General features: G+C 40.1%; 1 protein-coding gene across 3 annotated transcripts in view; it reads right to left on the bottom strand.

Annotated features, from left to right (window-relative positions):
• Window positions 1–15555, bottom strand: part of GRIA1 (glutamate ionotropic receptor AMPA type subunit 1) — a 294490-nt gene that overhangs the window by 263929 nt on the left and 15006 nt on the right. For all 3 annotated transcript variants that reach the window (XM_044277881.1, XM_044277880.1, XM_044277882.1), the window contains exon 2: window positions 12545–12682. In XM_044277881.1, coding sequence (XP_044133816.1) covers window positions 12545–12682 — 138 coding nt within the window. The remainder of the gene's footprint in view (window positions 1–12544; window positions 12683–15555) is intronic.

Raw genomic sequence — 15555 nt, 5'->3', positions numbered from 1 at the left:
CTATTGAGCTCAACCATGATAAGTCCCTGAAAAAGAAAAGATTAAAGGTCAATTGCTGAAAAAGAAATACCGCATATTTCTAGGATATGGCAATCCCACTGGGAGAGAGCATTAGGCTACTTTCACACTAACGTTAATATTTTCCGGTATTGAGATCCGTCATAGGGGCTCAATATCGGAAAAAATGCTTCTGTTTTGTCCCCATTCATTGTCAATGGAGACAAAACTGAACTGAGCAAAACGGAGGGCTCCAAAATGCATTCCGCTCCGTTTAGTTGCGTTCCCATACCGGAGAGCAAACCGCAACATGTAGTGGTTTGCTTTCTGTCCTGCGATGCAGAGCAAGATGGATTCGGCATGACCCCCAATGAAAGTCAATGGGGACGGATGCATTTTCTCTTGCACAATCTGCCACAATAGAAAACGGATCCGTCCCCTATTGACTTTCAATGGAGTTCATGACGTCTTGGCTATGTTAAAGATAATACTGTACAACCGGATACGTTCATAACAGATGCCGATGGTTGTCTTATCAGTAACGGAAGCGTTTTTGCTGAACCCTACCGGATCCAGCAAAAACACTGGTGTAAAAGTAGCCTAAGTCAGGTCTTTACTTGGCCCGTCAATTGGCCTCGGCTTCCAATATGTCATAGCTACACTGTGATTCACCAATGAAAGCGAGCATTTGCAAGCAAGTCTTTTGGAAAGTGGCCAGGCTATAAACAGGTCAAAGCCATTTTATAGCTTCATATACCCTAGGGAAAGTTGCTTAGGGATTGTATAGCTAAAGGCTCCATAATATGTTAGCGCTTTCTCTCCCTACAGCCACAATTTTAATGATAGTTAATGATTGAGTACAGGTGGTTATTTAGGGTTTTATTTCTCTTCAGTGACCTTTGTGCACAATCAGCAATATTATTATCCATGAACCTGGATATGGAGAAGAACAGTTGTCTGCCTGTTTATTGTTAGAAAAAAATCATTTAATTTAGGGAAAGAATGCTAAAACAAAACCTTCTTCCATATGCCTTGAAGGCCAAGAATTTCAATCACTTCTAAAGTGTCTAAGGGGTACATTTCACATACATGTGAGTAATGACCACCAATGTCCATGAGCAATGATCTCAAAGGCTTTTTTTTATCATTTCCTATTTGGGAACGTGGAGATCATAGAAAGGGTTCCTTTTCTTGGAACCTCTTCATTAACCAATTTTTTTGTAAATATTAGCTCCTGTCCTTAAAGACTTTGAATGATCTCTATATAATAGCACACATCTCCAGTAGTGGTCATTGCAGGACAAATGTGTGGCTGTTGGCAACAGATGTTCACAAGCAAGTCCTCATCTAGAGAAGGGATTTTCTAGATCCAGTAGGACAAATGATGTAAAGCACACACCTGCCCATAGTTGTGTCTAGTATTGCAGGTCAGCTCTATTGAATTCAATGAGGACATTTCAATTACTTATTAGGAATATTTATGGTGAACTACTGGATTTTAGGCGGGAAAAAACTCTATGTGCATGATATAATTTTTTTTATTTTTCCCCGCCATTCAAAGGCCACAAATGTCCAAAACACCCGCAGTCTAAATGTTCATATACTTGTTTTGAAAAAATATAATGCTTGAGTTTCACTTTGTGGGAGCTGTGAGGTGACTGTCAGAAAGTTACAAGACGTCCAACTTCTCTTCCTTTGTTTAAGTTTAGATCAGAATTCCAAGGCAGTCATTGATTTCCCTTGCTGGCAGTATGACAATCCGGTACATCTTCCCATGTAGATAAAGGAAATGTTCATGAAAAAGTCAGTATGTGGGTGTAGTAAAAAGAAATCAGAAATCGTGTTCCCTGTTTGTGGGTTTCTGGCAGCTTGACATGTATTCAGAAGGTAAGAATAGGCTGTTCATGTCATGATGAAGTGTTATATGGCTTCCCAGACAGTACTGTCGAAATATCCATTCCACATAGGCCCAAACTGTATGGATACCAACATTGAAAAATGTAAAATAATTAAAAATGAAGGACCACTTAACCTAAAGAACCCAAGATATAAAAATGAGATGTGTTTAACTCTTTGATGCCACTACAAATTGTGTAGATTCTGCTGAGGCAGAACATTTACAGTCTATATGCCTTGTGTGAACATACATACCCTAATACTTTTTCTCATTTTATGCATTTTCTGCTGATTTTGGCTTAAAGGGCTTTCGAGTAATAATTATATTTTATGTAATGCCCGTAGCCTGCCTCCTGAAAAAGAAGATTCATACTTACCTGCTCCCCACCACTCCAGGCCCTTCTTTGTCTCCATCTTCCAGTTCCTGCACTCTTTATATCTGGCTGGCCATCGGCATAGTCACATGCACTGCTGCAGCCAATGACTGACTTCAGTAGTGATGTGACCACAAGTAGCATGTGACCACTGGAGCAGTGTATGCAACTATGCTCATGGCCAGCTGGACATAAACAATGCGGGGACTGGAAGATGGAGAAAGAGGAGGGCTGTACCAACTGGAGCAGGCAAGTATGAATCTTCTTTTTGAGGAGGCAGGCTGTGGGCATTACATAAAATGCGATTATTTCCAGAAAACCTCTTTTAAAAAAAAATCATTGTAAAACACTGACCAAATAAGTAAATGTGAGTGAGGTTGAATTGTTTCTATGGTTTAGCACTAAAACCTGCATTCTTAACGTATTTTAAGAAAATGGACAGATATGACAGTATCAGAATATAACAATTTTAGTTTCTAGTGTATGTTCATGTTTTTGAAAACATTTTGAAAACATGCAGCGTCCTCCATATCAGAACCCCATCAGCCCTCCATGTCAGACCCCCATCAGCCCTCAGTTCAACCCTCAATGTCAGACCCCATCAGATCTTATATCAGCCTTCAATATCAGACCCCCATCAGATCTTATATCAGCCTTTTATGTCAGACCTCATCAGCCCTCAATCTTAGACCCCCATCAGACTCAGATCAGCCCTCAATGTCAGACCCCATCAGATCTTATATCAGCCTTCAATGTCAGACCCCCATCAGACCTCAATCTTAGACCCCCATCAGACTCAGATCAGCCCTCAATGTCAGACCCTCTAAACAGAGTTCCTTGCTAGAACACCATCAGACATCAGATCAGATAAAAACATTTAAAATTCCTTTTGCCTCTCCTGCACCATGGCTCCTCTCCACATCTGCCGGTCTTTGTACTCCCCTGTCTTTTCCGGCCTGCACTACCTGGCTGCGTGCAGCGTCAGGTCATAGTGTGCACACTAAGTCCGGAGACTGTATGCGGTCAGGACAGTGCAGTGCCGGCCCAAGTAGGAAGACCAGGGAGGGTGAGTGCTAGAAGCGCTTGCAGCGCTTCTCTCCCTGCTGGTCAGGGCAGTACAGTGCCGACCCAGGTAGGAAGACCAGGGAGGGTGAGTGCTGGAAGCGCTTGCAGCGCTTCTCTCCTTGCTCCCCGCACCTACTGCATACTAGTGAGCGCTTCCATAGTGGAATCGCTATCTAGTATTCACTTTATAAGTCACACAACCATTCCCCCAACTTTTTGGGGAAAAAGTGTGTCTTATAAAGCGAAAAATATGATAATTGTATGCAAAAAGATCAGAACAGTGCTATGTTCAGGAATTGCTCTGGTTTAAAGAACCACTACATGGAAATAATGTTTTCTTTTATAAGAATATACAGTACAGACCAAAAGTTTGGACACACCTTCTCATTCAAAGAGTTTTCTTTATTTTCATGACTATGAAGGCATCAAAACTATGAATTAACACATGTGGAATTATATACATAACAAACAAGTGTGAAACAACTGAAAATATGTCATATTCTAGGTTCTTCAAAGTAGCCACCTTTTGATTGGATTACTGCTTTGCACACTTTTGGCATTCTCTTGATGAGCTTCAAGAGGTAGTCCCCTGAAATGGTCTTCCAACAGTCTTGAAGAAGTTTCCAGAGATGCTTAGCACTTGTTGGCCCTTTTGCCTTCACTCTGCGGTCCAGCTCACCCCAAACCATCTCGATTGGGTTCAGGTCCGGTGACTGTGGAGGCTAGGTCATCTGGCGCAGCACCCCATCACTCTCCTTCATGGGCAAATAGCCCTTACTTTCAAAGTTTTCCCAATTTTTCGGCTGACTGACTGACCTTCATTTCTTAAAGTAATGATGGCCACTCGTTTTTCTTTACTTAGCTGCTTTTTACTTGCCATAATACAAATTCTAACAGTCTATTCAGTAGGACTATCAGCTGTGTATCCACCTGACTTCTCCTCAACGCAACTGATGGTCCCAACCCCATTTATAAGGCAAGAAATCCCACTTATTAAACCTGACAGGGCACACCTGTGAAGTGAAAACCATTTCAGGGGACTACCTCTTGAAGCTCATCAAGAGAATGCCAAGAGTGTGCAAAGTAGTAATCCAAGCAAAAGGTGGCTATTTTGAAGAACCTAGAATATGACATATTTTCAGTTGTTTCACACTTGTTTGTTGTGTATATAATTCCACATGTGTTAATTCATAGTTTTGATGCCTTCAGTGTGAATCTACAATTTTCATAGTCATGAAAATAAAGAAAACTCTTTGAATGAGAAGGTGTGTCCAAACTTTTGGTCTGTACTGTATACCTAATGTCTATTTGAGGAGTGAAGCACACCGCCATGTTACTGATTCGTGTTGCATGGATCTGTAATATGACACCTACAGATAAAAATCTACTTATATTGTACCTCAGTGTACCTCTGATTCCAAAAAAGGAATTCTCCAGTAGGCGTATTGCTTCTTGAGCAAAGTATAGTGCCTATGTAAGGTACCATATAGAAGAAAAGAGTTCCTATTGGTCTATAATATAGTAATATAATAATATGATATAGAGTAGAGTATAGTAATATAGTATAATATAATATACAGCTATAGGGTCTTCTCTTCATGTGTCAGGGCTCACTTTTGGAGTGTATAACAGGGCTTGCACATCCTCTGGTACCTGATTCTTGTAACCATCATATTAAATGTATAGTATTATTTTTACTGGTTGCATGAAGTTGTTATTTGGCCACTGCATGTGCAGTACCCCTGAAGAACATTGAAGCAGCTTTATTATTGCCAAAGGGTTAATTTAATGTTGCTGAGTTAAATGTTTTGATTTACTGTCTCTTTGTACACTATGTATACCTAATGACAGTGTATGGGCACCGAATGGGTAACTAACTGGAAGGTCTAGTTAGGTTATCAGGGTAATAGACTTGGTCCTCCCCCTGGTTAGTTGGTGAGTTTTAGTTGAGCAGATAAAACATGTTTGTGTGTGTGTGTGTGTGTGCGTGAAAGCTCTTGCAAAGTAGGCCCAGAGAGATAGGGTCTTCTCTTCATGTGTCAGGGCTCACTTTTGGAGTGTATAACAGGGCTTGCACATGCTCTGGTACCTGATTCTTGTAACCATCATATTAAATGTATAGTATTATTTTTACTGTTTGCATGAAGTTGTTATTTGGCCACTGCATGTGCAGTACCTCAGAAGAACACTGAAGCAGCTTTATTGTTGCCAAAGGGTTAATTTAATGTTGCTGAGTTAAATGTTTTGATTTACTGTCTCTTTGTACACTATGTATACCTAATGAAAGTGTATGGGCAGCAAATGGGTAACTAACTGGAAGATCTAGTTAGGTTATCAGGGTAATAGACTTGGTCCTCACCCTGGTTAGTTGGTGAGTTTTAGTTGAGCAGATAAGACATGTGTGTGTGTGTGTGTGTGTGTGTGTGTGTGAAAGCTCTTGCAAAGTAGGCCCAGAGAGAAGTCTACTCCAGGAGGCGCCACTCCTGAAACTGAAAAGCTGCCAGAGTGTGGCCTAATCGAGGGAATACCTCTGAGGTAAAGAGAACAGGTAGACACCACCAAGGTTGTGCACTGGATTTAGACAGTAAGGTATCTGCTCGATGGTATTAATGACTTTCCTGCTGTGGAAAGGCTTAATTGCTTCCGGCACACTTTGAGATGGATTGGCTATCTAATCCCTCAGCCTGTAAATTATAGGAGTTAACAAGTACAGATGTAGTAGAGTTAACACACAAACTCTTATCTCAAATTTCCTAACTCATCACGTTATCTTGAAACGCATTTAGTTTAGATAACACGTCTCATAAAGCATGTGTGTTAAAGAGGACCTTTCACCGATTATGACACTGTGAACTATGAATACAGACATGGAGAGGGGCGCCCGAGGATCTCACTGCACTTACTATCATCCCTGGGCACCGCTCCGTTCTCCTGATATGCCCTCCGGTATCTCCGAACATTAAGTTATGGTAGGCAGAGATTTCAGTCACTAAGTTATGGTAGGCGGAGTCTGCCCTTGTTCTGCTCTAGCACTGGCCAATCGCAGCGCAGAGCTCACACCCTGGGAGGTTATTTTCTCTCTGCAATGCGATTGGCCAGCGCTACAGAAGAACAAGGGCAGACTCCGCCTACCATAACTTTGTGACCGGAGATACCGGAAGGCATAGCAGGAGAACGGAGCGGCGCCCAGGGATAATAGTAAGTGCAGTGAGATCCCCAGGCGCCGCTCTCCATGTCTGTATTCTTAGTTCACAGTGTCATCATCGGTGAAAGGTCCTCTTTAACTCTACTACATCCGTACATAACAGCACACCTGTGGTTATCTTGGAAATATTGCAAAGTAATTAGAGATTGACTCAGGGACTACTACCACCAGCATTGCCGTTTCCCATACACAGCCCTTGGGGAAAAGTAAGCTGTGTGATATACTTTAGGACTATACCAATTACTGCTCTATGTACTACTGCATCTGTCATCAATTCAATAAAGATAGAATTTATTTATTGCAACCAATGGGCCTGCACAAGCCCCTACATTTTCCCTCCTGCCTTGCACCCTCCAAATATTTACCATCAAGGGCACCCAACAACCACCAAGCAGGAGCCCCAAAAAGACAAGGAGTGACCTGATGAAAGTAAGGGTGAGCTCTCTATTCACTGTCCACAGCCCAGGGCTGTGAGTTCTACTACCACCATCATAGCCACTACCACTCCTGCTATCTTCCCCTCTTGCATTATTTTAGCAGTATCATTTACTTTGCATTATGTGGCACCACTATTTAAGGCACTGAACAGAATATTATTTTTACAGTTTATGGTGATGGAAACTCTTTAGGACCATGAAAGGTGCCCACAGAATGCATTAGAAGGTCATCACTGTTATGTGTAGGAATCTGTATTAAAGGGGTTGTCCGGGTTCAGAGCTGAACCCGGACATACCCTTATTTTCACCCCGGCAGCCCTCCTGAGCATCTCATGCTCCGATGCGCTCCCATGCCCTGCGCTAGATCGCGCAGGGCACGGGCTCTTGTGTTTTCAATAACACACTGCCGGGCGGTAACTTCCGCCCGGCAGTGTGTTTGGTGACGTCATCGGCTCTGAGGGGCGGGCTTTAGCTCTGCCCTAGCCGTTTTACTGGCTAGGGCAGAGCCAAATCCCGCCCATCAGTGCCGGTGACGTCACCGGGCTGCCTGTCAGCCCCATAGAGAGCCTCGTTACGTCACCGGAACTCAGAAAAATGCCTTTGCCCTGTGCAATTTAGCGCAGGGCAAAGGAGAGCATCGGAGCATGAACTGCTCTGATGCTCATGTCAGGGGGGCTGCCGGGGTGAAAATGGAGGTATGTCCAGGTTCAGCTCTGAACCTGGACAACCCCTTTAAGATTTCAAATTTATAGGTTATTCCAACCCATTTTAATTTCATTCATTTTAAAGACCCTGAAAACCCCTGGTTAAACCTTTCTATCTCTCCTAAGTTATAACATTGTCATGATTGGATTGTCTGCATGCAAATCTTATTTCCCTGACTTTCCCACTACCCCCTTTTTCTTCTTAGATCATTTGTTTTATTTGAACACTGCAAAGTAATAAGTAATCTAACCTCATTATTTTCGTCTTTTAATACCCTTTAAATGTAATGAGCTTTTTCTATGGAAGGCATCAGAGCAACATCTCTGTGGGAATTTAAGGATGGAGAGGAATAATTGAAAAATGATTATTTCCTTTTTTCATTGCACTGCTGTAGTACTAATAGGGATCGTTAAAGGTCTGGTGACTCTAGGAAATAAAATCCATCAAAAGAACATTTTTCTTGCCGTGCATACAGATGTAACTATATGACATTGAATAGAGTTGTTGTGGCCCATTGCCTGGGTTTGGAAGATGTAGCAGGTCAATGTAAAGTTTAAAAGGGGTATCCTAGTGTAGGTCATGTTTGATAGGTGGTGGTCTGAACCTAAGATCACAGTGCCTCACGCGGTATTGTGGCTGTGCTTTGTACTGCATGCTCTGTCGCATTAGGTCGGTTCATCAAGGTTCCTGAGGATTGAAACTCACTGATCAAACACTGATGGTGAAGGATCAGGCCAACAGTATTTCAAATCGTTGTATGAGTTAAATACAAACTCATGCAGCCTCTATACAAGCACTAAAATAAAATAAATCAGTACTTACCCCTTGTCTCTCTTGCTTCTTTAAGTGCTGAGCTTCAGTCCTTCTGTTGCCCTTTGTCTATCTAGCTGTAGTGGTGATGTTCTGTGCACACTGTATCACTGCAGCCAATCACTGGCCTTAGCAGTGACATACTATCTATTTCTGAAGCCAGTGACTGGCTGCAGCGGTGACCTGCATGCATGGAACTTCACCGCATGGAATCAGCAGCGGGTGAGACTACAGCTCAGCGCTGAAAGTGGCACAGTGAAAAGTGGTGAGTATCGATTTCTTTGTAATTTTACCACATTTACCGGGATTGCCTGAGTTTTTGTTTAGAAAACCCCTTTAATGGTTTATAATTGGTACTGGAACTAGCGTGGGTACAAGCAATGTTTTTTATGTTTTTACTTTAAATTTTTCTTTTGCCTGTCTGGATAGGTGGTCTGTTTACTCCAAGTGATGTGGATCGTTAGACCCTTGCTGCTAATGCAAACCCAATCTGTGCTAATATACTGTGGTTGTTGTGGCTAATCATTCACAACAACACCAATAAGCACCTCCAATTTGTTATCTCTATACACTCTGTCACAAAGGGTATTATGTGATGTTGCACTCTGCCTCATTTTTTATATAGCTTTCCTGTAATTTTGTCAAATTACCTCAGAACCAGCACTACGTAAGTTAGGCTTGATTTGTCATTGAGGTCCCAATGTTTGTAACCACAATGAATAGACTGGGTGATTTATGTCCCCATTACGCCATTCCAAATTGGCTAACTAGTGGAGAAGTTCAAACAGTTTGGCACATATTATGGCTTATTCAGAGTTACTGAAACAGCTTTCTATGAGACATATGAAAATAACTTAACATGAATATTTATGAGTGTCTTATGGTATAACTGTCATTCTTTTTTAATTTTTGTAATGTGTAGAGGCAGTGATGCTGTCCATTTTTGTAATATACTTTAATTACTAAAATCATACATTTCTATTAGAAAAATAGCTCTAAAGTGGCCCATTTTGAACTTTAGCAATGCTTCTCTGTCTTCTGTTTACATAACACAGTTAGCGTTAAGCAAATCTCCACTGTTATGTAAACAGAAGACAGAGGAGCATTGCTAAGGCTCATAATGGGCCACTTTAGAGCTATTTTTCTAATAGAAATGTATGATCTTAGTAATTAAAGTATATTACAAAAATGGTCAGTATCACTGCCTCTACACATTACAAAAATAAAAACAAGAATGACAGTTACACTTTAAGCCCACACAACCAAGAAATAATATCCTGGTGTTAAAGGCCCAGTGGAACCACAATGGACCAAAGTTATTGGGGTCTACAGTCTCCATTGAGATCTGTCAAAAAATTGATTATGTTCTAAATTGGAGCCATAATGTCAACCTTTCCAAAGCAGGTCTATATTTGCATAGAAACTACAGATGCAGCTGACCTAAACTTGATGGTTAACGCGTTAAGTAAAAAATGGCAGAAAAAGGTTAACTAACACTTTCAATGTATTTCAATGGCCTTTGTCACAAGATGGCACAAGATAACACTGTGACATGTGTTATCAGAGTCAATTTTAGCTCGGCTACATCTTTATACTGGGTCTGAAAGCTTCCCATTGGGTGTTCGGGAAGAAACAACCAAAAGTAAACATATTTTTTACATTATATGTCAGAAACTGAAGCTTGAATTTTTGATTTAGTATATTTCTGCATCCAGAGCCTTCTACACCAGTAGCTTGGGCGCTCTAAACAAGTGTTAACTTGTTTTTCAGCCAACTTCAGACAATAAGCAATGAATTCAAATACATAAAGCATGTAGGATGCTATATTATTATGGTAGAGAATAGGCTGCAAATAGCACACATTTCGAGCAGCTCCTACTGGCCTTTCGAGCCAATCAAAAGACTCCTGTCGTGAGCCCAGGAGCACCCTGTAATTATCCAGTGAAAGAGGCTGTGAGATTACACAGGCATTTGGCATAAGCACACAAGTAATGTTCTAGTTTATAAATAAACTAAAAAAAAGAAAAAAAAGATATATAAAACTAATGTGTGGGTGTGAAGAGAAAGGAAGCTATCATATGAAGACAACTATGGATAACTGCATCACTTGTAGCTGATAAACCAGTTCAATAAACAGCCACAAAAGAAATAACAAAAATTCTAAATATTTTTGCTTTTTAAATAATTAAGATATGGAAAAAATACAATTTTCTCCACCAAATGATGGAGGTTCAAAACATAAGCCTAGAAGAGATCCTACGATGTCTTACGTGAAGATCATTATAGAATGATTGGTACACATGTGTGATATGTACGGCCATGAATATTGGTTCCTAGGCTCAGGAACGGTATAAAAATATCATTAATATCTCAGAGACTAAGATGAAAATTGCCATGACTTCTCTTCTGCCAAGCTGAGACAAAGCTGGTCATATACTTTAGAATATTTCTCCACATCCTGATGTTTTTGATGGTTACGCCAATCCTTTGATTTCTATAAAGGTGTAGATGGTAACAATGGTTACCTAATTTGTCCTCCCAACTGGGGAAACAGGGATCCAACAGATTGGATTGAAACCAGTTAAATTCCGGTCTCAGTAGAGACACTGCCATTCTTGCACACATGACTACTGAATTTGAGATGAAGAATGGGTGCTAGCTGTTAATGGCTGCACAGTTTATGGCAGCCACTGGGACACCACCATAATGAATAACCTGGGGGTGGTCAGGTAACTGTCCTTCTATACACCTTTGTGTAAGTGAAAGTAGAAGTCAAGGAGTCACTGTGATAGTCTGTAAGAAATCGCTCAAGGTGAGAAAAATAGAATCAAATGGGACAGAAAATGGAGATGAATGAATGGGTAAGTATGGAAGGAAAAGATATAACTAATGGACGTAAAAGTCAGAGATAAGGCGGTTTGTCTAGATTGTTCTACTCACACCTTGTGTTTCTGTATTTGACTTTTGGCTCCCACATTTTGACTACACATTTTAACCAGATGTTTTCCCATATATCCTTTTAGATATACCTCTTCATACATTACAATATAGGTCTGTATGCCACATTACTGGTGCTTTAGTATGTTTTATGCCTCTATCTTACCGCCTTATCTCTGACTTATCCGCCCATTAGTTATACCATCTTTTCCTTTCATTCATCTCCATTTTTTGTCCCATTTGAGTCTGTTTCTTCCCACCTTGACCGATCTGTTACAGCCTCAGTGTACCCTATCACCCTGAGCCTATCCCTTCATCTCTATATTATCTCCATATACTTTTTAATTGTTGCCTCTGTATAAACCGATTATCTTTTACTCCATTTGTAACTACTATATTCTTTACACAGATACAACTTGAAAAAGGTCACGCTGATCGAAACGTTGTCACCTAGTCTGGATATTATATCTCACTAAGCTGGAAGGAAATAATTGAAAAAAAAACATTTTAATTGATTATTTGTATTCATAATCAAAAAACATGTATTTACTTTGATATACAAGAACGAATGCTCTGGACTTTTCTACAGTAATTAAAGATCAAACTACACAGGGTTTGTTTGGAGAGAGAAGAGGTCTGCAGTGGAGCTGTAGGCACATATTGGAAGGAGATTTTTCATCAAGATTATTTTCAGTATTACTTAATTATTAATTTTAGATGCAAATGTATAAATGCCCTTTAAACCTATAGGAGAATGATGCCTAGCTGCAACTGACAATAAGAATAATATCACATTTAAATTAATCTGGGAATTGTAACAGCTTAAAAGTCTTCACTATGTCGTTTCTCCTACCTTTAACATTAATTAGCCTTTTCCTGTGGATAAACACAGAACATTTTTTTTCTGCTGCTTTTCCATTATCTTTTCAGCCAAGAGACTTTTAGTAAATACTTTTTAATTAAGATAAGCGTCTTGAGTTCTGCTACGGAAAACAGCTAAAAGGATTTGTACCTCTTGTACTCTACTCCACAGAACTGCTAATACATGGCCAATGAATAAATTGCACTGAACAGTATAAGATGCAAATCAGCTTAGAACAATTTCTTGCAGTACTTACAGGTGTAGGTCATTTCAAAACTGTCACTGATGTTCACAATATCAATTTGTGGCAACAACTTGGGGGGTTCCACCAACTGAGATAGCGCAAAACGAAAGGCGGCATGTTCCTGTGATTGCTGGTTTGGGAATAAGCCCCCTGTAGAGTAAAAATAGAATATGGAGTAGCATCAAATTCAGATAATAATAGTTCATATATATTTGTTAGTAAGATCTAACTACACCGAAACAACCGCATGGCATATTTTGTTATATACATATCTGAAATTCTATGCAGTCCATCCACAGCATATTGCAGGTTGCCTAGTAGCCCCCTGACTACTGATATCAATGACAGCTATTTCAGGAAATAAATAATGGCAATACATGTACAGAAGCGGTCATGGGAAGCAGGGGCATATAAGGGGTGCAGAAGTACTGGGTCCAGTAGGCTGAGAGGGGGCCCAAAGACCTTTTAGCCTCATAAGAAGACACCAGCATTATAGAAAGTGCATGATGGTCCAGTTGCACTTCTGGCTGAAGGGAAGGGGTTAGGTCAAGTATTTGGCATTGGGGAGAGGGGTTGTCGTTCAATTTATGCCTCAGGCACCATGAAGGCTATGTGCTTCCCTGCCCCTGGCCACAAAGCACTGAGGGAAGGGGTGGGGGGCAAGCTGAACTCTTGCACCAGGGCCCATGAGCCTTTAGCTATGCCCCTGATAGGAAGTATCTGCTGTAAAATACACAGTACCATGACTTCAATATCCAAAGAATAGGGAGCGATAGAACCCAAGTACAATCCAATCAAGTGTTATTCTCTCATACAATTACAGGTATTTTTTCACCATAGCATATTATTGCATATCAATAGGATGACTAGGTTATAGGGGCTGCAGTATAAATAAATCATGGTGGTCCTTTGAATTATTTTTCCCTAAACAGGCCCACAGAAGCATGGTTAGGCTGGAAAAATGGCATGGGGTGAAGCTCCTTGTTCTATAGATCAGAAGGGTTCCTAATGCTTATCAATCCACCTTATACAGGTCCATTAAGTCCAACCTACATGGCCGCCTTCAACATGTGGCAGATTAGGTCATGAACTAAGTTCACTTGATACACAGTGGGTGTTGACTGTGCTACACAGATACTGTGATAAAAAACAATGTTCTCATCTGAGGGGTTAGATAAAGTTAGGTGACCCCCCCCCCCCCCTTAATGCAATACAATCGTGGGGTGCCGACCGGTTGATATGGCAAGCCCTGATGCCTACCATGTTACAGCATCTATTACACCCTGCCAGGATGCTAGGATACTAGTAAAATTGCTATTCAAGTCAATACAAGTTTTGCAGTAACAAGTTCAAGCTATAGCAGGTTCACAAGCCTGGTAAAGGAATAAAAAAATAGTTAAAAACTGTTGAATAAAGTTTTTAATAATAGTAAGAGATATGTATACACAGTATTACAAATTCAAAGAAATTCTGTTTTCCTGTTTCTCATATTAACCAGATGAAGGCCAGGCCATTTACCATACCATGCACATTTTTTTTATATTTTTATATTTTTAAGTACAAGTGTCTTTGAAAGCCATACCTTCTTTTCCCTTTGGTTATGTAAATAATTTTTCACCTTTTTTCAGTGATATGAGGGTTTTTATTTTTTATCATTTATATTTTAGTTTTTTTTTATAAAAAGGAAAAACATTTTTTAAAAAGGGAACATTTTTTGTTTTTTGTTACTATCAAAATGCGCAACAAATTATTTTTTTTTTTATAATGTTCCCTTTCCATATTTATCTTTTTGATATTTGAGATGTTTGGGATATGGTCACAGTGGGTTTGGCTAGAAGCTGCGGTATAACGTGTGGTTGAATTTTTTTAATAATTTTTTTTCCATTTACTTTCTTTTCTAACTCTTTTTTTATTTTACACTTTGTGCCGCCTGTGAGGCCATACAAGCATTCTGGGAGACATTTAACTTTACAATTTTTTAAATTACTGATTTCTCCTGTAACTGGGACTGATATAGTAGCCCCAGTTAGAGATGGAATACATCCCTCAGAGAGTTTGTATAGGGCTGTACAACCGCATTGCAGAGCTGATTTGGGTCTGCTAAGACCCAGTAACTTGTGTGGACTCCGGTACCCTGGAAATCCTATGACCAATGGGACAGGAGCAGGAATCGACAAAGCAGCTTCATGATTTCTATACACAATAGTTAATTGAGTACTATTTATAGCGATGGGGAAGGAAGGGACAGTAAAAAAAAAAAAAATCTCTGCCTTCTCTCGAGGGAGCAAGGCTGTCACTGACAGCTAGCTCCCGACTTCTCTGCAGCTGCATGATTGTCATGTAGCTGTGATCTCTACAAAGATGGTTTAAAATATCGGAGACAAGTTGAAGGACGAAAGATGAAGGCCGCCCTCCTGGACTTATATAGTCAATGGGTGGTCGGGAAAGATAAAAAAAGAAATACAATAAAAAGGTAAACAGAATTGGCATTGCCACATCCACATTTGCCAGAAATATAAAAATATCATGTCATGCTGCAAAAAAATTCCAGAACTGTCATTTGTGGTCACCACACCATAAAGCATAATACAAAAATTATAAAAAAAAAAATCTAAAAGTTGCATGTGCCCATTCATTGTTCAATTTAGAGCATTTCACTTAAGGTCACATTGCTGGACAAAGGAGGCTCCAAAAATTAGGTATCATTAAATGTACGATAAGGTTTTTGAATGCAGCAAACTCTTTGGATGTATTGATGATCCCTGGCAGCCAATGCTTTCCTAGATTTCAGAAAGATTTGTGTACACAAAAGAAGGATGTTCCCTATAGGGTTCAATTGACTAAGCATATATAGTATTTAGAAAGGACAATAAGAAAGAAGAAACAATGAGAAGCTGTAGACCTAGAGCTACAGTATTGTTGTCCCTTTTGGGTGAATGGATCACAAATGGAACACACAATGAAACTGATGATACAACGTAGTCATGTCGAGTACCACCAAGACTCCTCTCATCTGACACTGT

Source organism: Bufo gargarizans, chromosome 2 (genome assembly GCF_014858855.1).
Source record: "Bufo gargarizans isolate SCDJY-AF-19 chromosome 2, ASM1485885v1, whole genome shotgun sequence".
Taxonomy (NCBI): Eukaryota; Metazoa; Chordata; class Amphibia; order Anura; family Bufonidae; genus Bufo; species Bufo gargarizans.
This window is presented reverse-complemented; position numbering and strand designations above follow the sequence as displayed.